The sequence below is a fragment of the Osmerus eperlanus genome, chromosome 20, assembly GCF_963692335.1.
Source record: "Osmerus eperlanus chromosome 20, fOsmEpe2.1, whole genome shotgun sequence".
NCBI lineage: Eukaryota > Metazoa > Chordata > Actinopteri > Osmeriformes > Osmeridae > Osmerus > Osmerus eperlanus.
The window spans coordinates 4,118,316-4,142,865 of NC_085037.1; the positions used below are offsets into that span (position 1 = coordinate 4,118,316).

General features: G+C 45.0%; 2 protein-coding genes across 2 annotated transcripts; one reads left to right on the forward strand and one right to left on the reverse strand.

Annotated features, from left to right (window-relative positions):
• Positions 1 to 8,566, reverse strand: stmn2b (stathmin 2b). The gene is made up of 5 exons (XM_062445629.1): positions 8,407 to 8,566; positions 3,422 to 3,517; positions 2,880 to 3,055; positions 2,345 to 2,536; positions 1 to 2,163 (listed from the first exon to the last, which is right to left on the reverse strand). Exons 1-5 carry the CDS (start codon positions 8,423 to 8,425, stop codon positions 2,104 to 2,106), a joined length of 543 nt encoding a protein of 180 aa, XP_062301613.1. The 5' UTR covers positions 8,426 to 8,566; the 3' UTR covers positions 1 to 2,103.
• Positions 8,567 to 10,693: 2,127 nt separating this feature from the next.
• si:dkeyp-120h9.1 (Y+L amino acid transporter 2-like) lies at positions 10,694 to 21,196 on the forward strand. Its single transcript, XM_062486929.1, has 12 exons — positions 10,694 to 10,785; positions 13,815 to 14,241; positions 14,765 to 14,940; positions 15,209 to 15,351; positions 17,421 to 17,546; positions 17,767 to 17,911; positions 18,063 to 18,186; positions 19,180 to 19,283; positions 19,669 to 19,765; positions 19,948 to 20,097; positions 20,260 to 20,443; positions 20,702 to 21,196. The coding sequence occupies exons 2-12, from the start codon at positions 14,116 to 14,118 to the stop codon at positions 20,794 to 20,796; spliced, it is 1,470 nt and encodes a 489-aa protein (XP_062342913.1). The 5' UTR covers positions 10,694 to 10,785; positions 13,815 to 14,115; the 3' UTR covers positions 20,797 to 21,196.
• Positions 21,197 to 24,550: the final 3,354 nt, after the last annotated feature.

The following is a 24,550-nucleotide window of genomic DNA, read 5'->3' on the forward strand; positions in this document are numbered from 1 at the left end:
TTCTTTGACTGAACCCCAAACTTTATTAACCACAGCTTGCTCACAAAGATATATGTGGAAGGGGGAAACACACAAACACGGAGAGTAAGTCAGGTAGGCAGGTAGGTAGGGCCACAACGGGAAGTTGTGACACCCATGAGAAGGTTAACAGTAAGTGATCATTATGCAACTGTCCCTACTACAAAGTTCCTTTTCAAGGTCAAATCCTAGACTACCCACCTATCCTGAAACACACACACACTCACACATACTGTATATATACACACACACACACAAAAGCACACACGCCTGTATATGTGACCAACATGGCTTTAACATTGTCCTTTTTGCTAAATCATCCAGCAGACCAATGCTAGGCAACGCTATCCTCTAGGCTTTAGCTCAGAGGCTCCAGAGGCTCACTTAACCACCCCCCCAACCTAGAATCTCCTTCTTTAAGGGCTTGTCACTCCTATGCTTATACGTTCACTACGTCTGACTTTTCAAAGACAGACTCCTTCCTTCATTTGCAGTTTGGTGTTCTTTAGTACTTGGAAGGAATGATTGGGGTTCGACCATACTGATGTTTGGCAGTCGATGGTCTTCTGTCTGTTTGGACGTTAGCGGTACGAGACTGACACAGTCTAGCATGGTGCTATCTCGTTTTCTTAGTCCTAATCCTAGGATGTCCTATTGGATAAGGATAAGATGGGACTAAGGTCTGGTTACAATGGATAGTTTATGCAGATTTGTGGATCAGGTTGGTGTTGTCCCGCCTTTGTTGGTTTACGTGATTACTCTGGAAGTCTAACTGATCCTAGTTTTGGCCACGCTTAAGAACCTCGCAATTGACGTGATGTCACAGCAGCATTTCTGGCACTTCTACAGTCATGGCACCCGTGCACTTGGAGATCGTGAATGCTAATAGATGATTGACAGGTCATTCGGCCAATCTTGAGAAGCGAGGGACACTACTCTGTGGTCTACCATTGGGTCGAGGAAATGGACAGGCGGGGCGACACGTTGGACATAGAGGACCTTGAACTACGACTACGCTTACCGAGCGTTCTCCGTTTGTGTGTGTCCCACAGTGTGTGTGCATGTGTGCGGGCATGTATGTGTGTCGCGGACGTGTGCGTGGGCTGACGGGGGTGGGGGAGGTGGGGGGGGGGCGTGGTCGGGGCGGGACTTGAGAAAAGGGGCGCGAGCCAGACAGACGAGAGAATGGGCTCATAAATGCTATAGTATTCTCCTGAAGCACTGTCGCTGGAGTCAGTGTGCAGTGACTGCTTGCATTCTCGACACAGAGACAGACGGGCTGGGTCCCATTTCTCTTTCCGACACTTTTTTGTTGTTGCGCTAAGTGCACACTAGCGTACTTCTCCGTTGATTACACAGGAAGTGAATGCTAACGCGTATAGTTGGGGCCTCTCCCTTGGGGCTCTCTGTTGCATCAGTGAGACGGTGGTTTGATCCATGAGGGGTCGGAAGCCTTCACCAGTGCACACTCGGACTAAAACTGTGTGAGATTTGTGACGTAGAGTTAGGCAGACACGACCAGATACTGCAAACGGTCACTAGCTGGCAAACTCACGACAAACACCTAAGCTTGATAACAATAGGAACCGCAAACAGGAGTGTCTGGGATTAAATGATAATCAAACAATTACATCCACAAATAAAGAGATGGAGAACAGAATGGCACACTTGCAATCAATACTTGCTTCTGTATTGTACTGGATATAACAAAAAAAGAAGTATTTACAAAAAAAACAAGAAATAAACGATACTCACTTTTACAAGTTTTTTCATAATTGAAATCGAGCAAAAACATTCTTTTGAGAGGAGTGGGAGAATTGGCGTTTTTTTGTGTTTTTGAATTTTTATTCACTTCACCCCTGTCTGTTCGAGGTGTTGAGACTAGGATTTGAACCCTCCTCACAGGTGTTCTCCACGACTTCTGACACAGGGGTGGTCGTGTGTGTGTGGGGGGGGGGGATGTTGCAGCAGAGGTGGTTGGGGGGGGGCGGGGTCGTGGCGTGGGGGCGGGGAAACGGATGGGGGGAGGGGAGATGGTAGGTTACAAGGGAGACTTGTAGGGAGGTGGGTGAGAGAAGCTCCCGCTCACGCTGTGATCTCTTCTCTCAACTCCTTGTTCCTGCGCACCATCTGGGCATGCTTCTCCTGAACACACACACACACATATGTACATTTGTAAAAAAAAAAAACAACGCCCTCAGCACAGATAAACGTACACTTCCCTTGCAGCCCCTTTCTGTACATGTCCCTCCTCTCTTCTTTCTCCCTTCTAAACCCCAACCTCCCCTCCCTCCACCACCACCCCCCCCCCCTCTCCCCTCCTCACCTTCTCCTGCAGGCGCTCCATGATGGAGGCCAGGTAGGCCTGGCGGTTCTCCTTGATCTGCTCCATCTTCATGGTGAGCTTCTCCTCGGCCATGCGGCTGAAGTTGCTGTTCTCCTCCATGGCCTTGAGCAGCACGTCGCGCTCGTGCTCCCTCTTCTCTGCCAGGGCCCGCAGCACCAACGCCTCCTGGGACTGGGGGTGTGTGTGTGTGTGTGTACACGTGTGTGTGGTGAAAGCGTAAGAGTGTATTTGAGAAGCGGGATGCGGTGGAGTGGGGAAGGAAACAGGAAACAGCTCGTTAGTGTCGTTTCTCGAGAACGTGTGTGTGCGTGTGTGTGTGTCCCGGTAGACCATATGTTCCAATCCATAATTGCGTCGCTGATTCCAACGATACACTGCTCGATCAATATATAGATGGTTCAACGGCATGACCGATCGGTCCAATCGATTCATGGATTTAGAGCCGGACAGGACCGGCTCTTGTCCAGCAGGTCGAGCCTGGGGAGGAAGAAGAGGATGAGAGGGGAAGACTCACTCTCCGGCGGTCCTCCGCGGCCTCCAGCTTCTTCTGGATGTCCTCCAGAGAGACCTCCTTCTTCGGGGGGTTGGTAATGGTGTGGGCGGCGTCGGACACGGGGGAGGGGGGCTTGAGGATCACCTCGAAGGCCTGGCCTGAGGCCCGCTTGTTGATGGGCTTGACCTCCATGTCTGCTGGAAGGTGGGGAAGTGTGTGTTTGAGTGTGTGTGTGTGTGTTGGGGATGACAGATGACATGTTCATGCGCGCGTGCGTGCGTGCGTGTGTGGGTGGGTGCGTGGTAAGATGGAGAGAGTGAGAGAGAAAGAGGAGGGTGGAGAGAGAGAGACATGGAGAGAAGAAGAGGAGGGTGATTGATCATGTGTGTGGGAGGTGGGGGGGGGGGGGTGAGAAGAAGAAAAAAAGATGATGAGCACACGGAACAAAACGAAAGAGAGAGAGAGAGAAACTCCACGCTCCCGATGTGGCTTTTCTGCTTAAAAAATAGGATGTGTTTTCAAACACCTTCAAAAGAGACAAAGCAGTTGATCCTGTTGCCTACCTTCAAACTCGCCCATGAGGTTCTTACGAGCCTCGGGGTACAGACAGGAGCAGATGAGAGAGAGGACCGAAATCTCCTTCATCTTCTCTTTGTAGGCTGTGAATCAACAATCAGACAAAGCCCCACATCAAAGACACATTAACCCACTTTCTCCAACCCCTACGAGGGATTGGCCAAACAGCCTCGTTAGATGTTTGTGGAAAATAAATATTCAGCAAAACCTAAAAATACGACAACAAATAAAACATCATCATGATTCGGATGAATTATCATGGGCTTTGTAGTTATTTTCTGGTTTCTGTGGGCGTGGTGCCAGAAGCAGGAAGTGAGGTGGGGCTGTCCTTGAAAGGACTTGTTTCCTTAACAACCTTATCCTCCACAGGAATCCTCACGCATAATTAGTAATGCATTTGGTTTCACCTTATAATTTATTTGCGTAGCCTGGTGCTACTTTGCCCCCCTAACCTAGTCTGTTTGGGACTCTGGAAACATCTGCTAACGCAGGCTAGTCTTTTGGCTTCAGCTGAGCGGACAAACTCCAGATTTTTTCAACATCATTATCTTTCCTTGGCTACTGAAGCAAATAATGAATTCATTAAGTTATCTGAGAAATGACTTCCTCTATAATATGAGCCAAATCCACAGTGAGATTCACTGGGCCACCGGATCTAAAACTGTCGACAACTGGTGGAGCCAGCTCCAATCTGGAAGCTGTTTAATATGCATTTGGCATTGGTCAAGGCAAGAGGAGGAACAAAAGTGCACTAAAAGGGAAAGAAGGGATCCTGGGAAAATGAAAAAAGTAACAACAAAAAAAAGTCTAAAGTAACCTTGCTTACCCTTGCTTTTTCCCCTCTGTACATATTTGGCATCTTTATTGAAGTGAGGAACTACAGTGCGTCAATGTTCCAGAACATTCCCAAAGGAAGAGAGAGGGAAAGGAACTAGTTCCGACTGCAGCGTTTCTGTTCAGATACTATTGCTATTGTGGGTACAGAGACCCACAGGGGGACAATCACGTCCAGAATGCAGGTGCCAGGCATGATCAATCACTTTCAGCCCTCAAGGCTGAACCGGGCCACATTTCTCTTCCTGTGAGACAAGTTCACCTGCGGGAGCCCCTATCCAAACTCTGGAAGACATCAATCTTCAAAAGAAATTACAATGTAGGGGGGATACAATTGCTTAAAGGATGACTTTCTGTTAGTCAAACTCATGTAACTGAATCTATTCCATGTTGATCAATTGAGAGGACAACAAATGAAGTGAAAATGAACCTATAATCCATAGTGGATACATTGTCGGTGGCCATGCTGTTAACTCAGCCCCGATCCAAATCCCCCGGCCACTTTAGCCAGACTCCAACCAGACCGACAGACGCCACCCTAATGTCATCAGCTCTCCTGTAGGACCGCGGCCTCTCTGAGGGGCCTTTTAACCCCCTTCCCAAGAGGCGAGGAGAGAGAGCGGAGGGGGAAACCGTGATGGGAAGTGGTTTGAACCCTTTTGCCGAGGTAAAAGAGGGATCGTGGAAAACAAGAGTGAGGAAAAAAACGGAGCTGAAAACTCCACTGAGACCACATACCCCAAAGCGGTTTAATGGAAGCAGTCATCTCTGAGGAGATTTACATTTCTAATTACCGTACCACGGTGGTGGTGGTGGGGGACAAGAGATGTGGGCGGTTAGCTGTCACAGGCTCATTAAAACCTGTGTATGGCAACACCCTGGTAGCCATTTTCACAGTTACTCGAGAGGCACGGATATCGGCAATTGACAATTCAGTGGAGCAGATAATTCAGGTTAAATGGCTTCTGGTCAGGTCTGAAAAGATTCTCAGTCTGCGGTTGTCAGCTCTTCAAGCAGAAGCACGTGGTTGGTATTTAGCTCCTCATTTAGACAGACAGCAGGGATGTTGCAAGTTCCAAGATTAGAACTTTCTAGAGCAGGAAGACAGCCATGTTGCAAGTTGACATTTATAATGAAATACTTCTGAATCTGAAATTGTCAGCAGTGTTCAGTTGCTGACATAATTATTTCCAAAGTTTGTGGTGATTGTTATTTGTGTTCTCCTAACAGCTCTCGTCCATTTTTTTTTTACCGCATTAGAAAACCCCTGACATTCAATTTTCATACAACTGCATGCACGCTATTCTGCACAACAGAATGGAAAACATCATATCTATTAGCTATCTGCACACTATTTTGGAAGAGGGAAGCCACGCATTTTCAGTTAGGAATGATTCGTCAAACAGCCCATCTCATCAATTCAGCATCTCTCTATCTGCATGCACAATTGTGTGGAAAGTTACTCACCACAGGGACTTAGCCAGCCACACTTCCCTTCCTGCAGTAATCCATCAATGTGCCATCACGGACAATCAATAACCTCGCCGCTCCCGCTCCCCCACCCCCATACCCCCCCCCCCTCTTTCTCCTGCCTTACCCCTCAGAATGCATCCCTTCCCCCCGTCTCTCTGTGCTGCCACTCACTTCCTGTCCCCCCAGAACTCCCCTCCAAGATCTGCATCCATTCTCATAAACCTGATAACCCCGCCCCAAACACACACACACACACACTCATAATCTCCCCTCTGCCCCATTGCTTTAACTGCTTTCTCTCAGCAACATATATGCCTCCCCAAGGCTCCATAAACACCAAAGGTAGCTATCTAACAGATAGAGACTGTCCACCATTTACAGCACATTCCCTCCGGACAGGCAGGATATATAATTACTGCTCTATGATGAGGCATTACAGTACAAAATTGGCTAGTAAAGTGTAAGGGTAGGGGTGAGCGGCTAGAATTCATGGGCTGTGTCACTGTGCACTGTCAAACTCAATACATGGACACAACAGAGCATGTTTGACTTAAGAAAAAAAAGGAAGGAAGGAAGGATACGTTCTTTTCAGCCAGAACCACACCCAGTGTTTCATGTTTAATCAGCCTTGTAATGAGCTGGAGTTTGGCAAAGGGACAAAGCTCAACTGAAAATTGCCGAAGCAAACATGGAGTCTGATGGTAAATTGAACAGCTGTTGTACTGAGTCACGGGCTAGATCCTGCACAGGTACGGATTCGTACATAGCTTCTTAAGCACCTGAAAATCGGTTCGTATGAGATCACAGCATCATGCAAAGCCAGTTTATTATCTGGGATTGTCATTTGTCATGGTGGACAAGTGCAGTTCCTTTTCCATTTGAACATTTGGCTTCTGTGTGGATTAAAGTGAATTTCCTTTCGAGCAACTGATCAGCGGAAGTGGGGAACCTGGCGTTCCTGGCAAAAACTGATCACAAAAGTACATGAGGAAGATTTTCATCCCACGTTTTTTGTCTGAGAGGAAAATGAGATACAAATTGTTCATCACCCATACGACCCACCATAGTCTCAGAACGACTTGGGCCCTGAAGACCAAGTATATAATAAGGGTTACAATAGGTAATGACGAACAGCCACGCCTAGCTGAGAATGATGGTCCTCGTGGGATCATGATAAGAGGTTTTTATTCCTTATCAGACAGAGTTTTAACGCACATGAGCAAATGTCGGTTTGAGTCTATGATGTATGTAGGGTGTGTGCCAAAGAAAAAAAGAGTATAAAAAGATTTTGTCTCAACAATCAGAACATCTCCATTTCCAGGAGTGAGACATCAAATGCTGTTTGAGAAACATGTCCAACAGCACAACAGCTGCTCCTACTGTACATGATTAAATCATACTTATGTGTCTGGACAAACCCACTTGGCCCTAGAGTCAATCCAAGGGGGAAAAAACCCATGTCGTGGGTACAGACATCAAGACATCCTTTATTGCTGTCTGTCTGCACGCGCCACCATCTATCACCAGTCAATTCATCCGGAATCGAGGACGTCCCCAGACAGAAGAAAAAGATTGTCTCCAATGTCCAAAAATGATTTTAAGTGCGCGTCAATACGCTCCGCTACGCAGCGTCAAATGTGTAGACACGTACTCCTCACTGAGGCCTCAATCTTCTCCTCCCAAAATGCTTTAACATTAGAGTTTGACGCAGTCATTTTACTCGTATCGTCAGACCCAGATCATACAAAATGTGCAAGCAGAATATGGAAATATCCAAGTAATCACATGCTATAGGCCATAAAATATCAATCTACTACCGATTTCAGTTATCATAATGGTGTAGGCAATATGACGCATACAAGTCGTGAATTAATGTCACATCATCGTCAGTTTGGATTGCAACGAATACATTCTGCAAAAGGCATCACCTATTTCAATATCAATCGGAGCCATAGTACTCTGACTTGCTAGCTTGGTAAATACAAAGTGCACTCGTGAAGATTCATTTTCTTTTCACCCATTAGAGGTCACTCCGTATTGTTTTATTTTGCCTGCATCCATTGTATTACTTATAAAGGATGGCCCGGTTGCATGGCAAGATTCGTCACAGTAAATCCATTCACACCCTTGAGGTTGGTTTGCGATGAAGGAGCAGAGGATGTTGGGTGGGGCCGGTCTGCATTATGCTGCACGAGTGTGCATGTGTCGGCCCACAGTGGCAGGTGCGGCGCAGTATCAATAAAACTACCAATAGTTGCACGAAAATCCCTTGCCAATATTCCTGCGCGTTCCTATGTCTAATGATTTGAAAAAGATACGAATATGTTTTTGACAACATAGCGCAATACTAGATAGGCTATATTCAATCATAAATGGGCTCACTACAATCCGCCCTTTTTTAATAAGCCTAATGAAATTATACATGGCTGGTGTCATAACCTGGGAATTAACAAACAAATCACTTGGCCATGGCCTACTTATTTTAATAAAGTGAAACATCTTTATAGGCATGCGACAGACTTGACCGCTCCCCACTGATGCCGAGCATCGTTTTGTACCATGGGTGTTGCCGCTACACATCGCAGCATCCATAACACGTAAAAGCCCAACTAACCTATAGATTCACCCAAACGAATCTGAGAAAATACAGAAACCGTGATCTTACCGATTGCGGTTTTAGCCATGTCTGTAGTCTGTGCGGTGGTGCTTGAAGAGGAGCTATAGCGGAGCGTGCGTGGGTCGCAGTTCTCTTCGGTGGCGCGGGAGAAGGGACTGGCTTGCTGTATAAGGCACTGAGTCAGCAGATCACTGCTATGTGGGGAATGAGAACGCGAGACAGGGGGCTGGTGAGTTACGAGCGTCTACGTGCTCGAGCAGATTGGCTGCCGAGGACCCCTGACGCGTATCTCTGAGCAAGGGAGTATTGCTCTCCAGTATCGCCTATTTTGTTGTGTTGCTATATTAGAGAGTATACAAGTGACCGTTGTGTAAAGGTGAGGGAGAGGGTGTTACCACTCATTAATGGTGTGACCTCTTCAAGAAACTACGTTTCCTAATAGGCTAGAAACTAATTCTGATAAATATCCCTGTCCATGGTTCTGAAATCCATCAGCAGGTAGAGGCAACCCAACTTTAAAGGAGGACAGACGTCGATCACAATGAAATCATTAATAGCGACTTAACAACACGTTTATATATTGAAACAAATAACCTACGTAGGCTACAACACATCAGCCATATCGATATCACCAATATTAGGGGAGCTACATTTAAAACATAATTCACAGGAACTTGACAATAGCGGTCTGGCTATACTCAATATAGGCTACTGTAGAGAAATATAGGCAATAATATACAGTACTTATACTAAAGGTAGGCTACGAAATGAATAATAACATGTTTTTTATATCAAATATAGGCTATCATAGGCTATCAAAAATATGCAGGCCAGGCTATGCTCCAATAGACCATTTTGGATAGGCCTACTACGGCCGCTGAAGACGCGTTTTTGAATTGCAAAGTTTATGCTGACGACATTTTTTATTATCTAGTCTGAGGTTGTTAAGGCAGGTAGACATTAGCCTAAGTTATTTGTCCCTGCAGTCATATTTTCCCGATTTCGGTGCCGATGGGCTTATCATGTAGGCCGAATTGCTTGAAAAAGATATAGTTGAATGCAGAAAGATTACTTCAATTTTAGACCGGTAGAGGGAAGCAAATAGCCATGCGTCAATTCCTGGTCAAACTTATTTTTTACATATAGTTCAAGTTCAAGTTAAAATATTTTAGTGTCAGATGCACAGAACAACACAAGGTCAGACTGGGCACTGAAATTCTTGGGACAAGACAACGCAGAGCAACCTGACATAACATAACATATAAGTACTCAGAACATAGATTACATCTATGATAAGCTAAAATATAATAAACCTCCTAAATACACAATATAATATACAATATAAAATACAGTACACTAAACCTCTAATACACATAGTAACCTATACTAAACTTATAAACCTATACTAACCTAAAGACAGTGGGGTACAATTTGTGCAATATTGTTGGTGCAACCAGTAGCTGAAAGTGGCAGTGTGTAAAGTGGCTAGTGAGAAAGTGTCGAGAGTGTATCAATGTCCATATGAATGTCCATTCAGAAGCCTGATGGCCCTTGGAAAGAAACGGTTGTCCAGTCTGTCCACACGGTTTATTGAATTCAATAAAGTGTGGCTTATTATATGTAGGCCTGTGTGCTATGGTGTTTCTGGGCAAACACTCGACTATTATATTCATTTTATAATAGGGTTTAAGACTCGCCATAACTTATATTTAGTCGTAGAGTTGGTCAATTATGGCAGACAAAGAATGTCACAAGTATTAAAAAAAAAGCACTTTGAAATGTTAGCTTGCTCTAGCTTTTTATTCTTCTCATCGAAAAAAGACAAGGAATGTTTGTGTCTACAATTTGTGGACAGATTCTATCAATGTTATTGGTTTGCCACTGTTTGGAGTGAATGATAAACAAAAATGTCAAGTGCAGAGCAAGAAACCTTTCACTCAAGTCACTGATTAACCATAATGGAACCATTTAGCAGTGGGTAAATGTACCTCAGTAGAATGAATGTTTTAACCTGCCACACAGTAACAGCGACTCTTCAGAGTGCTATTCAGTATTTAACTTAATTTTAATAATAAAATGAAGTAGCCTACAAATATACAATGTTTTTTTTTGCCATAAGGAGAAAGATAACAGCACTGCATATACATAAAAGAAGACAAAAGAAATGGAAAAGAAAGATGTAGAACATACAAACAGATCATCATGGGTAACAACAGACAATAAAATAAATCTTGGTTCTAGGCTTCTTCGAACATTCACCACTTCTCCTCAGCACCAAGTCTCAAGGAGGCGGGGTCATGAGACCCCGTCATGATGACGACACGATGTAGTGAGCCAGCTGTGCCTCGTTCCCAAAAGTCAATCAGCTCAGACACATGGGTTTTCAGTTAGCAAGCTCACAGAAGGAAGTTGAGGAGCTGAGTGAAGGTTTGTGGTGAATTATTTACTATATCATTTGATACCGCTAATGTTTTTTTCTTGTATACACCACCTAAAATGAATGAATCATTACTTACTTTTACTAAAGGAACGGTACAAAACGTATTTAGCATTAACTATCTAATTGATTGTTATTTTCTAGCTGTTGTTGAGCTAACTAGCTAGCTTCTCACATGCCCAGCATCCATGTGTCTGTCGTCCAGTTAGATTGCGGTTTGTAATTTTGATAAAAATCATTGCTGAAGGCGGTTGCTGTAGTGCATGTTTAAGTGTGGTGTTTTGGAAACAGCTTCTTATTAATTTCGCTAGCATGCCTACAACCAGATGTGGTGATGATGAAAGCGGCGCCAATTATTACGGGTGACGTAGCCTAAGACGAGATACAGTACAGTAGATCTGCTTTTTAGGATAGTCAGTAGCGAGCTAACTAGCTATGGTAGCTACTGATATTCAACGTTGACTTTTACATACTATTAATAATACGTTATACATACAAGTATGTAACTAAACGAATCACGTTTTACGAGAACGGAAATTGCATCGCGATAGGAAGATTTAATCCAGATTTAGAAGCAAGCAATGCCGGGTGTTACATAAAGCTTTTTAGCTAGTGCCGGTAGAGCAGTGTCCACGTTTCATGTTATTGCTGTGGCGGAAGATGATTGAGGTATCCAACATATTTCCAAAAACAAAATAGGAACTTATATAAGCATGCTATTTCATAATTCATGTCTTCAACATTTAAATGGATGACTACAGGACACAAACATGCAGTAGTTAGCAAAGGTACAACTGTAGAATCCGTAACCCAACAGCAATCTGTAGCCTCATTTCTAAACTAAAGAAGCATTCAATCAAACCAGATGCTACCAAAATCGAATTATTTTATTATTGTCTTCTGCCCCTCCAATGACCTATTATTGCTTCTGATGGGGATAATTGCTTGATGCCTTTTAGGTTGGGGACCAATGCCTCAACATCTTGACAGTTGTATTCCCTTACTTCCTGCCCATTTGTCGGTACACTGTTAGTTTAAAGATCGTCTTTAAATGTATAAATAGGAGGCGTCTTTATGCAAAGTCTTTGCAGGTGTTCTTTACCACCAATATTTGACAAACAACTGCTGCTGTATAACTTGGATACCCTAGATATATATCATACATTTCTCATAGTTAAGTCTATATACGAGGTCAGCCACTATTCAAATTACACTACTGGTCAAAAGTTTTAGAACACCCCCATTTTTTCAATTTTTATTGAATTTTACGCAGTTCAAGTCCAGTGAATAACCTGAAATGGTACAAAGGTAAGCGGTAAATTGACAGGAAGATGTCTGGCAGACCCAAAGTCACAACAGAATCAAAAGAAAAGTTTGCTCATTATCAGGCTTAGATAAAGACCCATTCATTTGAATCAGGTGTGTTGGAGCAGGGGAAACATCTAAAACATGTAGGGCATGTTTTACCCTGGTCCTCTCTGGTGTAGGAAACTGTACTAAACTATTCTTTCTAACCTCTGGCAGTTTACCGCTTATGAAGACATATTAGATAATACCCAATTGCTCTGAAAGTACCAAGTCAATAAAAGGAATAGTTAAGATGAGTTCAAGACAAGTTCAAGACTAAATCGATGTATTTATTACATGAATGTGAGGTGCAGGTGTCTGTTACACTCAAGTTAAGTATCACAGAGGACTGGACAATGTATTTAGAAAATCAAGACAGTATATTGTATCTCAATATGGGAGGATACACCATGATTAGCATAGCCTTCGCAGGCACAGTTAAAGAACAGTATGTGCTAGATAGCTTTTGCAAAGTTGCATGGCATTATACACTTTGGCAATAGTGTGACCTCTGACTTACATCAGCGACACAGGCCTTTCCTAGTCACACCTTACAAAGACCCAACTTATGGCTATACAGGGATAATATAACAGTATAATGACAGTTTATCAATAATACAAGAAACATAATTAATAGATATTAATTATTAATTAAATATTTCGCTCCTGGACATACCAAGGGTTATGTGCTCATGAGCTTAATGTTGCAAGGTATAGATCAAACATTGTTTATTCAGAACATTTCAAACAGTATAGAAGTAATAAAGTAATCATTATCGTTAATTGTTGTGATTGAAGGACAGACCTCTTCACTTACATTTGTACCACTTCAGGTTATTCACTGGACTTGAACTGCTTAAATTTCAATAATGGAAAAAATGGGGGTGTTCTAAAACCTTTGACCGGTAGTGTATCGAGTAATATTATAAGATGGATCACTTTGTGAAACGTCAAGATCTCCCTTTGATATTATGCCAGATCTATGTGCTGAATCTAAAGGGCCTGTTCCACAGTTACTTTGACGTAACAACTGCCCGACATGGTAAATCCTCCGACAGCACCAGAAACGTTTGAAGATTCAGAGAGAATTCTCTGTTCCAAGACAAAGGACCTTGAGAAATCTGCTGTGTTCTCAGTAGTCCCACAGGAGCCAAGGAGTTCTTTGGCGTCACTTGTTTACAACTGCCCACCAAGCATGGGTTGGAAAAAGGGAGGCGCACTAAACCCTGCATCCCAGAGTATCATGTACAGTATAGTTATAAACCTAAAGGTATTTGGTTTTTTGAACACATAGGCTCTAACTTCTAAAGCCAATTAACAGGTTCAGACGGGTCAGCAATGTGCTAATGAAAAGAGGCCAGAAACACTAGTCACAAGACTAGCTTGCCGCCTGGTGCATCAGTAGGCGTGACACTGCATTCGGGCCATAGAAACTCAGCGACCCTTTTAGAAGGGGTGCTGACTTCTCCAGCACAGTCAATACTGTGGCATTCTGCTTCTGTCAAGTGTTTTCCATGGTTCCTCAATGGATGACAAAAAGGCTACTACTGTCTTGATTAGTTGGAAGATATGCTGCTGGCTAGGTAGCAGAAAGCAGTGATTGATATACCTACTAACGTGTTTGGGGACCCTTTGGCCACACTGACTCTTGATTGTTTTTTTTTCTTTTCAGATTGTTCCCCTCAAAGGACAACTGGTGAAGGGAAATGCTGTGACTGTAAGCTGAGATTTCCCAGCTTGGCTTCCCCAACCCTGACTCAGTTCCTGATCCTGCCCTGAGCAAGCCCCCTCTTTTCGTCTCCACACCCTCTCGTCTAGCCCTCCGCCCGGCCTAGACGGCTCCGTCTCTGCCTCCCGGCTTCGTCCTCCATCCCTCCGTCTCGCTCTCTCTCCGTCCGCCCATCCGTCTAGCCCCTCCGCCCGGGTCTTCACCTCTCTTCCTCCGGGCCGCGTACTCGCCGAGCCGAGCCGCCATGACGGCAGAAGGGGACGCCACGTCGGTGGAGTCGATGCGTCTGAAGCAGGAGATCTCCCTGCTGCACGGCGTCTGCCTCATCGTGGGCAACATGATCGGCTCGGGCATCTTCGTCTCGCCAAAAGTACGGCAGTACTCGCCCGTCGTTATCTAGCGTGTACTTTTCAAAGCCAGGCGACTGAAGAAGACTTATCTACCCAACTGCTGTGACGGTGTCAAGTCAATGAAGGCAGTTGCCAAATCCAAGTTCAAGACTAAATATATTAGTATTTCTTACATATATGTTGGGTGCAGGTGTCTGATACACTCAAGCTGAGCATCTCAGAGGACTGGACCATGAATACAGGAATGAAGGGCAGTTAAAAAGTATCACCCGATTCTATCTAGCTGGGTTAGGGTTGAGATGAAACCCTACAGGGTGGTATAAGCAGGGTCGGCAGCTCTGTTTTAGACTCATGTTGGGAGATCAGGGCCACTCCTGGCTATGTCTATCAGTTGTAGCATGAAGTACAGTACATTTTCAGAGTCATCCTATCAGACAAATCCTGATGGCAGGAGTCTATGGAAGATTTTGTAAGCATGTTTTAGGGACCGAACATGGGGACTTTGCTACCTGTCGGTAATCTCTTCCACCCGTCTCTCCATAGGGTGTGTTGTTGTACACTGGGTCGTTTGGGCTGTCCCTTGTGATCTGGGCCATTGGAGGCGTCTTTTCTGTGTTCGGCGCCCTGTGCTACGCAGAGCTGGGAACCACCATCCGCAAGTCCGGAGCCAGCTACGCCTACATTTTAGAGTCCTTTGGTGGCTTCCTGGCCTTCATCAGGTGCGTGTGTGTGTGTGTGTGTTAGTCTGAACTAAATGTTATGGTTTGTAGCGACGGGAAAGAAAAAGCAAAAGTTGTAGAAGGAAAGTATCTCAGTTCTGACCCGTATCCATTTTTACCCTCCCCCCCAACCCTCATTGTTTGTATTTATCTTTTTTTTATCATGTTTATTTATGTGATGTTTTGCATCATGTGTTTTGCATCATGTGTTTTGCATCATGTTGGCCTGAGGCGCATAATTCAAGTTCTGGATGATTGAATCTGAAAGGTTGTGGACGTCGCTGATGATCGTGGAGCCGGCGTGCCAGGCGGTCATAGCCCTGACCTTCTCCACCTACCTGGTCCAGCCCTTCTATCCCACCTGCTCCGCCCCCTACGATGCCGTCCGGCTCATAGCCGCAGCCATCATTGGTAGGGAGAGTGCCTCAGTCAGCCAGTGGGCCGTTTCTGAGGCCATGTCTGTTTTTTCATTTGTGCCTCCAGGAAGTACTCCAATTTCAGTTGAGTCTTTCTAAATCCTCCAGAACAGTTTTCTCCTCAATGTCTGCTGATGCACTCCCTTGTGGAATACAGGTCTAGGTGTGTATCTCGATCTCGCACTCTGTTTTTAACATGACCGCTCACGAGCAAAGGAATGTGGATTATCCGGAAAGCCTGCTTGCTTTCGTGACATTTCAATATCTGGTTGTGCTTCGGGTTCATGTTTTACGTGTCGCTGCACATGGAAGCTTCAGCTGTTCCTAGACCGGGTTGGAGTCTCACCAGTGTCTATTGAGAAAACATTTGTACAATGTTACATGTTACACGCACACACTCACACGCAAGCTACCACGGAGCAATAGACATACATGACGTGGAAAGCATTCATCTAGAGAGTGCAACTCAATACTTTTTTTTTATCATAGACTTCCTACTTTTTATCTTTGGGCATGTTTACACTAAGTTGTGAATAACGTATTTTGGTGAGAAGTTCCCCTTTGTGCGGTTTTGTGCGAGCATGATATGACACCATGTCATGGTGTTATAGCCACCATGCATTAAAAAGGAAATCAGATAAATGCAGAAAAGCGTGATTAGAGATGAAACGAGATTAGATTTTGAATAGTGGTCCAAAATTTGTATAGATGTGTATTTGAATGAATCAAGGTTTACTTTCAGTTAAACAGTCAACTACCGGTAAGTATTCTTGTATGTTTATGACCTTTTCCCTCAGATTTATGGTTAGTACGATTTTGTATCGTCATAGGTCCATATTCTTGTGAACCCAGTCAGTACTTAACATGCAGAGATGATCTACTACATTACCATCCAGCTCTGTGGCCACTGTTAGAAAAGCTCACACTAAATCGGAGTACATTATATCGTTTGGAAAAACACAAACTTAGCCCAATTCTGCACGTTTTTCTATAATCTTTCTGCACAATGTGCTTGAGAAGTGAATCTAAATGCACCTCTGATATACACCCACTATGTCAATGTTGACACTTCCTGTCCTCCACCAGTCAGAGCTGCAGGAGCCTGAAGCACAGTGCACTTTTCAGTAGACTGGTGTGTACTAAGAGTTATCCAGCCCATCTACCACTATAAAATACCAATAGAACACAGGTGTAATGAGCAATGTTCTACGGCCAACAATTTCAGTGATCCAAAGAGTGAATTGTGAAATGACCCGAAACATGTTTGCCATGTTTTTTTTTTCCTCATGAGTGCTTTAGAATGTAAATCCAGCGTCATGTGCTTAAAGTTAGGGCCATTTGAAAGATTACCTCAGCAAGCACTGTAACCCCTTTTGTTATCCTGGCCTTGTTTGGACCTGCAAATAAGCGTCTGCTAAGTCCACACAGCCACCACCCAAGCATGCGGTTCACCTCTGATCGTTTGCCAGACGAGACAGAAGTGCCTCTATACACTTTTGCTAATATATTTCCCCCTCCTGTCCAGCTCTATAGTGACAGGAAAGCTCAATCGATCGCATATAAAAGTCTGACATGGCCTATTCTTCCTCTGCTCGTCAGCTGTCGGTCATTCTGTAGAGGGAGAGAGGCTGTTTATCTGCCTCTTTATCTGAAGCCATTCCCAGGCAGTTAGCTTTATCAGAGCCAGTCTGTGTACTGGTAGCTGGTCATTAGCTAGTTGCACATTATCTCCAATGTATTCCACTGTTTGGTCGAGTAAGATAAGACAAGATAACCTACAATTTCATATTCCGTAGGAGTTGAAAGTGCCTCCTTGTTAAACGATTTGGTAAACTTCTTTGGTAAAGATGGAAAAACAAGTAGGTTTCTTTTAAATGACCACAAGCCTGGTTAGAACCAGACTCTTTTTTTTGGGGGGGGGGGGGATTGACATTTGCCACCTGTTACCTCACTTCCTTCCCTTTCACCTCCTCCTTGTCATCGTCCCCTTTCATTCCTGGACCAACTCCTCTTCCTTTGACGTGTGAAAGCCTGACGACAGACTGCACTGTCCGTCGTCCCCAGGTCTTCTGACGTGCATCAACTGTATGAAGGTGAAGTGGGGAGCCATCCTCCAGGTGATCTCCACCGTTGCCAAGGTGCTGGCCCTCATAGTCATCATCATCGCCGGGATGGTGAAACTAGGACAAGGTACGTCACAAACGCGTACACACACCTTTACAGTTGCACACATGAAGACACGCCGTCCCTTTAACTTGAGAACCTTTTTCTGTCCATTTGTACACGCCACATACAGTATATGACCCGTGCACTACACAGTGTTATTAAATGTATGAAAAGGGGTTCTCTGTAGCGTTGAACTTTTCACCTGGAGACCCTCTGTGATGTCTTGGCCTTGTGTTCTCCACAGGCAAGACAGAGAACTTTGAGGACTCGTTCAAGGGCTCCAAGCGGGACCCCGGGGACATCGCCCTGGCCCTGTACGCAGCGCTCTACTCCTACTCTGGCTGGGACACGCTCAACTTCATCACAGAGGAGATCAAGAACCCAGAGAGGTACGTGACGCACATTGTACGTTTGAGCGTTAGCATTGGCGCAGTTAGCATTGGCGCATTGGCGCAGTTTTCTTTTCTGTTGTCTAACATCCTTATGCTGTGGCTTGACATTTCTTTTAATATTTTTTTTTTACCCTTCATCCAATAACAGGAACCTCCCGTTATCCATAGCCATCTCCATGCCCATCGTCACGGTGATCTACATCCTGACTAACATCGCTTATTACGTTGTCATGGACGCGGAAACTGTGTTGGCCAGCGAGGCTGTAGCCGTGGTGAGCAGGTGTTGTTTGACTAGCCGTTAGCTGTGTGAGGGTTGTGAAGCGACGGAAATGTTTTAGAAAGGTAGTTTGCGATAACCTGACTCTCCAGATGGTTTGTTGCACATAACCATCTGGGAAGTCGTCCTTGGAATCTGCTTGGAAAAGGGCAGGCACTTTCAAAAAACAGTGAATCCATCTGTCTATCACAGGCTAACTTCAATCTCTTCTGTAGCTGCCAGTAGTTCCTGATTGGGCTGAACCTCCGTGAACCACAAACAAACCGTGAACTGCCCACTTAGATTCTCCCTTGGTCTTGATCTTGCCAATCCAGCTGTATCGCAAGGTTAGGTCTGCGATGGAAAGGTTCTAAGTTATGCTCTTTTAACTAGAAACAAAGGTTCTGAGGCAATGCTGCACACAGGACAGTCCAGTAAAAAATAATGCACATGCACCCTGATTAACCACCAACCTTATTAGCAAGTCATGAGGCTCTGTCCTCATTAGCAGCATCTGTTCAGGCTCAAAGACCATTAACTGATCTCTGGTCTTCTCTGGTCTGGTCTGGAAGCCACTGCCGGTAACTGAATTCCTAACGGGCTCCCTTTGACGATGTCAACCGGGACTTTTGCTAGCTTACAAAGTTATCTCCTGATGCAGTTAGAGAAGGCTTTGAACGAGGCCCATCAAGACTAAATGTAATTAGCAAAATAAATAAAAAGGGGGCAGAAATGGGGGCGGGGGAAAGTCGTGTCAACATGAAGCCCATCTGCACTGAAATGGCTGTATTTCTAATATTTAAACAACCCAACTGAAAAGGTAAATATAGATGTTTATACTATAGATTTTCTGTGGTTAAGAGCCTAGACGGTACACTAGTGTGATGAGTCGGGGCCGGTGCCATCTGATGTGGCAGAAAATAACACTTGTTTCCTGACGGTTGGTCTGAAGGGAATAGTCCAACTGGCGCACAAACTGAGTGTTTGATTCTCTTTTCTTGCGCCTCAGACGTTTGCGGACGAAGTCCTGGGCTGGGCCCGCTGGCTGATCCCACTGTCGGTGGCCATATCCTGCTACGGCGGCCTCAACTCCTCCATCATCGCCGCCTCCAGGTCAGTGGAAAACGGGGCTTGTTACTCCACCCCCCCCACCCCACCCCATCTCAGAGCAGGTTGTTGAAGGTGTAAACAAGGTGTACACAGATGAGCAATGAGCTGTGAATGCCCTTATTTACTTTCCTTCGTGTTTTGCCATTGATATGGTACGCTTTCTGTTGTGGGTCAACCTCGAAACATTGTGCTCGGGAAATCTGTACGAATTATAGAGACCACGACTGAGCAAAGTGGATGATCTTAAACCGGGCATCTTATATAAAATGGATATTATTGTAGTATTTATTGACTATATGGTTAAAGACTAAAGCTTCTCTAGGAAATGGATCGAAGTCATCTCAGACGAGCTGTTGTTGACCGGTAGTTCTCTCTCCTCCACCTGTAGACTCTTCTTCGTGGGTTCCAGAGAGGGACACCTGCCTAATGTCCTCTGCATGATCCATGTCAAACGTTACACCCCAATCCCGGCCCTGCTCTTTAACGTAAGTGTGGCACTTCCACTAAAGTGTGTGCGCGTGTACTTGTGTTCATGTGTGTACGCAGAAGGGAACTGGTACATTAGGCCTGTTTGTTTTTCAACCCCTATCAGTAGGATGTGTTGCTTATCGTGTGTGTGTGTGTGTGTGTGTGTGTGTGTGTGTGTGTGTGTATTCTCCCTCTCCAGGGCGGCATGTCTCTCATCTACCTGTGCGTGAGGGACGTCTTCCAGCTCATTAACTACTTCAGCTTCAATTACTGGCTGTTCATTGGCCTGTCCATTGCCAGCCAGATCTACCTGAGGGTCAAGTTCCCCGACATGCACCGGCCCGTCAAGGTAACGCAAGCGGACGCAACTCCCCACCGGAGCTGCAAGCTCTTTTTCCTCAATCTATTTCTCTCTTCCTTATCTCTCTCGCTCTCTCTCCGCGTCTCTGCCTCCTCTAATATCTCCTTTTTTCTTATCATTCTCCTCCTCCCCCCCCCCCCCCCCCCCCAGCTGAGCCTGTTCTTCCCAGTGGTGTACTGCATCTGCAGCCTGTTCCTGGTGATAGTGCCCCTGTACAGCGACACCATCAACTCCCTGGTGGGCATCGGCGTGGCGCTGTCGGGCGCCCCCGTCTACTATATCTGCATCCACCTGCCGCCGCGCTCCAGACCCGCCTTCCTGAGCAGGATGCTGGGTGAGAACTGGTCACACACATACTCACACTCCCCCCAGGTGTTCTTTTGTATTTAGTTCCTTAGATTGGGAGCCTTGTTTAGAGCTCTGAGCTGACAGAAACGCCCAATGCCGTTGAAAGTGTCACCCAATATTGCCTGGGCTGGGCTTGCATACAAGCAGTCCTTTATCTACGCGTCAGGAATGGGAGCCGATTTTGGGTGCCGCTCGTCCAGGTTGAGTCTTTCGTCGGTCTCACTTCCCGTTTGGTCGTCTGCAGATGTGATCTCCCTCAACACGCAGAAGGTGTGCCTGTGTTGCGTGGCGTCGCCCGACATCGACCTGGACAACATAGACCCAGACAAGATGGAGTGACGGACTGAGGGAGGGGACAGACAGACGGACGGATGAGGAGAGGTATGGAATGAATGAATGAACCCAACGCTTTATGGGTACCGCGGGCAATGGAGCGGAAGGAGAGGAAGAAACAGACGACGGTGGACAACCAGGAAATGGACAGGGAGGAGAGGGGGATGAAAAGAGGAGGAGGAGGAGGAGAGACTGAGCGGAAGGTGGACCTCGCACTCAAACACCCCTCCTCCCAATAATTGAGCCTTGCCGAGCCGGGATTTGAACAGAACTATATTTATGCGGAAAGCTATTTTGTGTGCAGTACCGTGCGGTTCCTGTGTGTGTTAAGCACAGAGGCTACTTGTGGGTGGAATTCACCAGCGCACGCGCAAACACGAGCGCAGCTCACCGGTGGTTAAAACCTGTCAGACTGAGTATAGCCCCTCAGCATCACTGAGCCGTCTTGATTCTGAGATCCAAACACGTAGGAAAGGTGCTTTGAAGTTGACTGAAAATCACTTTTGAAGTCTGTTCGCTTAGAATAAAACAAATATTTTTCTTTGCCTTGTTTCGTTCCAGGTCTTAAAGTCGGTCCAAAGATGCTTGTTCTAACCCCATGTTAATTTCCAGAGGCTGGGTTGGACACAGGGTGTCCGTCAAGCCCGGTTTGTCTGCTTCTCTACACTTAGAACCAGCTTCTTGGCAGCTCTGGGCCCTGTTGAAACATCACACACTTATAGGGAACATGAATAGGGTGAGAGGCAAACTGGACTGAAAAAAAAGAAAAAATCTGCTTATTAGGTTCACTTCTTTTGTTTGTTTTTTTTCACTCCTTTTTGTTTGTTCTTTTTCTTTTCTCTGTCACACGGTTGCCTGTTAAATCCCAGTTTGGCACAAAGCTCGCCCCCGAATCACACGCTTGTCTGTTTTGCTAAGTGTTGCTTTAAGAACAACTGCTGCTGCTGTTTGTTGTTCGCTGCAGTTGCTCATGTGTTTTTCACTCTGCCAGTTCTGCGCAGAACTTGATTTCCTTCAGCTTTATCACGTCCACAGTCACCAACGGCAGCATTAAAGATTTGTAGTTACCTGCTAGTGGAACTACAGTTCCCAGAGGCCTGATCCAATCAGGTCACTTTTTTTCCCCCCCATCAATGTTTCAATGCAAATCCTCCAGTATGATCTCGAAGGACAGACAAACCAGAGGAAACGATGGTGTCTGGAGGGGGAACAGTTATTTTCTGGTGTCGAATGTAAGAAAGATATGAATGGAATTCCGTTGTGTGAAGTTCCTTATCTATACAGGCTATCCATTGTCTGAGTCCTGTACAATGTATGGGGGTGGTACTCGACACACTGCTTGGCTAATGTACTTGCAATTAAAAAGGCCTGCTGATAGGCTAGCAAAGTTGCCTTGGTGTACGTGTATCTTGGGATTTTCTTAATCTACTGGATGTATAAGAAGGTTTAAGGACTTAGCCATGTGCACCTCCATACAACCAACAGAGGATGATTATCCTGGCTTCTGGCCTCACAAGGAATGCCAGATTATTCTTTACCGTGCAATGCTTCCGAACCCCTTCAGCCGAACCAGGAGCTCACAAGATGGTTCCTATGCACCCTCTAGTGGTAGGTTTAGATAGCTGCAGTTGAGGGACTGTGATGTCGTTAGTTCCTAGATCCAGGGACGGGCTGTACAAATGAGTTACTGAGCTCTCTCAGGTCTGACATTTGATGCCATCCAAAGTTTCTTTTGTTGTTTTGTTGACCCTTTCTCAATGCCAAACCTGACTCTTGCCTGAATGTAGCTTCAAGTGTAGCATGCTATCTCCTTTCTTGTTTGTGGCAGTTTGCAATGGTACCTTTTTTGTGTCAATTTGAAGGCCTTCAGTTGAACATTGTTAAAGTTGGAAACTATGCTATGAATAAAATGTTGTAATGCATCCGTCTGTGCTGGCATGTCTGTGATTGCCGTGTGTGTAACCACGGCTACGAACTTCACCTTTTGACGTGATCTTGTCATCTTCTTCTACTGCCTGGTTTTGTATTCCAGACGAGCTGTGATGTTTTAACTGATGAGGTGAGCTGCCAGACTCTTTGCCAGTTCTGTCCTCCTGCATCACATAATGTACTGCGTGCTTTAGACGGAGGCTCGGACTCCAGCTCCGAAGCTGCAGCTCCAACACTCCTCCATGAAGGACCACGGCGTCCAGAGCACGAGACCCATTTTCATCAACCCTCAGTCTTAGTAGATGAAAGTTGGTTTCTTTTATAGAAAGAAAGAAAAAACAATATGCATATGTGAAAAATCCGTTCTCTGATTTTTTGAAGAAAATGTTGTGTGTGTGTGTGTGTGTTCACCATGTAAGTGTGCTGTATGTAGTGTCCTCAGTTGTGCCTTCATCACTCCTGGACCAAATAGCCTTGATGGTTGATATTGTCATGCAAACCTTTTGTGTACCGTGTTGCGTTTAAATGTCAGACATTTGCCGTGGAAGAGTGTTGGGTGTGTTTCCTCTTCCATAAGAGAGGATTCTTGAATGTGTTCTAGGGGTTTCTTTATCGCATCAGCGTTCAATTATCTCACCGACTTCATCATCATGCACTGTGCATATTATAATATGTGAAGGACAATTAGACAACCCTTTCCACTGTTTCTTGAGCCACCAGCATCTGAATCATGCATGCACACATTTTGTAGTTGTCTCCCCTCCCCCCCCCAAAACAAGAACGTTTGTTGAATTTAATTTTGAGTCCATTGAAATAAATTGGGTACATCGAGAAAAGGTCAAAGTGTCATGGTCACATATGGTCGTTTGGTCTGTCATTCCTACAAAGTTGGTGGTGGTCTGTACTGTACTGTATGTTGTCCATTGTGTTGTGGTACGGTTTAGGTCCAGTTGTGAAGCCCAGTCTTTCAATCGGGTCGTCAGACTGCAATTTTAAATGTGTTAAAGATTGAGATTCCACTGTCATATTGCCCTCCTATGTCCATGTTTTATTTATAATTGTCATAGAAGTGTTCTTTATACAGCGAACGATTAATGACAAGCTTTAGAACGTAAAGGAATGCTTGGTGGAATCTCTGACTGACTGGAATGTGGATTTATTTGAATAAAAATACTCAACAGAATGCTTGATCTGAATAACTGTTGTTTTGTCAAATATCCTCAAACCTTTATCTCGTAGGGTTCTTCACCTGGAACCAGAATCCACTGTCTGAAATGACCCCTCACAAAAGTTGGGGGACCCCCAATAAGAGAAATTTGAAAGTGCTCATAGCTTTAGTTAAAGATATGTAAACTCATGAGTAGTGATCCCAATATTACATTTATAAGAAGAAGAAAAAATGATATCCTGTATATTTGGCTTCTGGTCTACCCTGCCAGTGACGAAATGTAATTCATTCAACTTGTGTTACAGAGACCTTGATTCTGTTTTGGGTCACCTCACATCCTGCATTTACACAACTTTCCACTAGGAGGGTCCCTTTTCCCAATGAAAACTCTTAAGAGCTCTCGGATGGAAGTAGAGGGAGAATGTTACTGGTTCACCTAAGGTAAATGTGGGATCACATGCTTGTTTAGTATGTTGGTGGAATAAATGAATTGATCTTGTTACCAACCAGACAGCCCGATTTTCTAAGTAAAGGAGCGTGACTTGCATGTTGGAGCATGCATGTAGTGAGTCCGTTGTGTACTAAGTGGGAATTACGGCCCTTCGTGTGACCTGTGAGTGTGTAAAACTAGCGTGTGTGTGTGTGCGCTGTCAGTGAGAATGC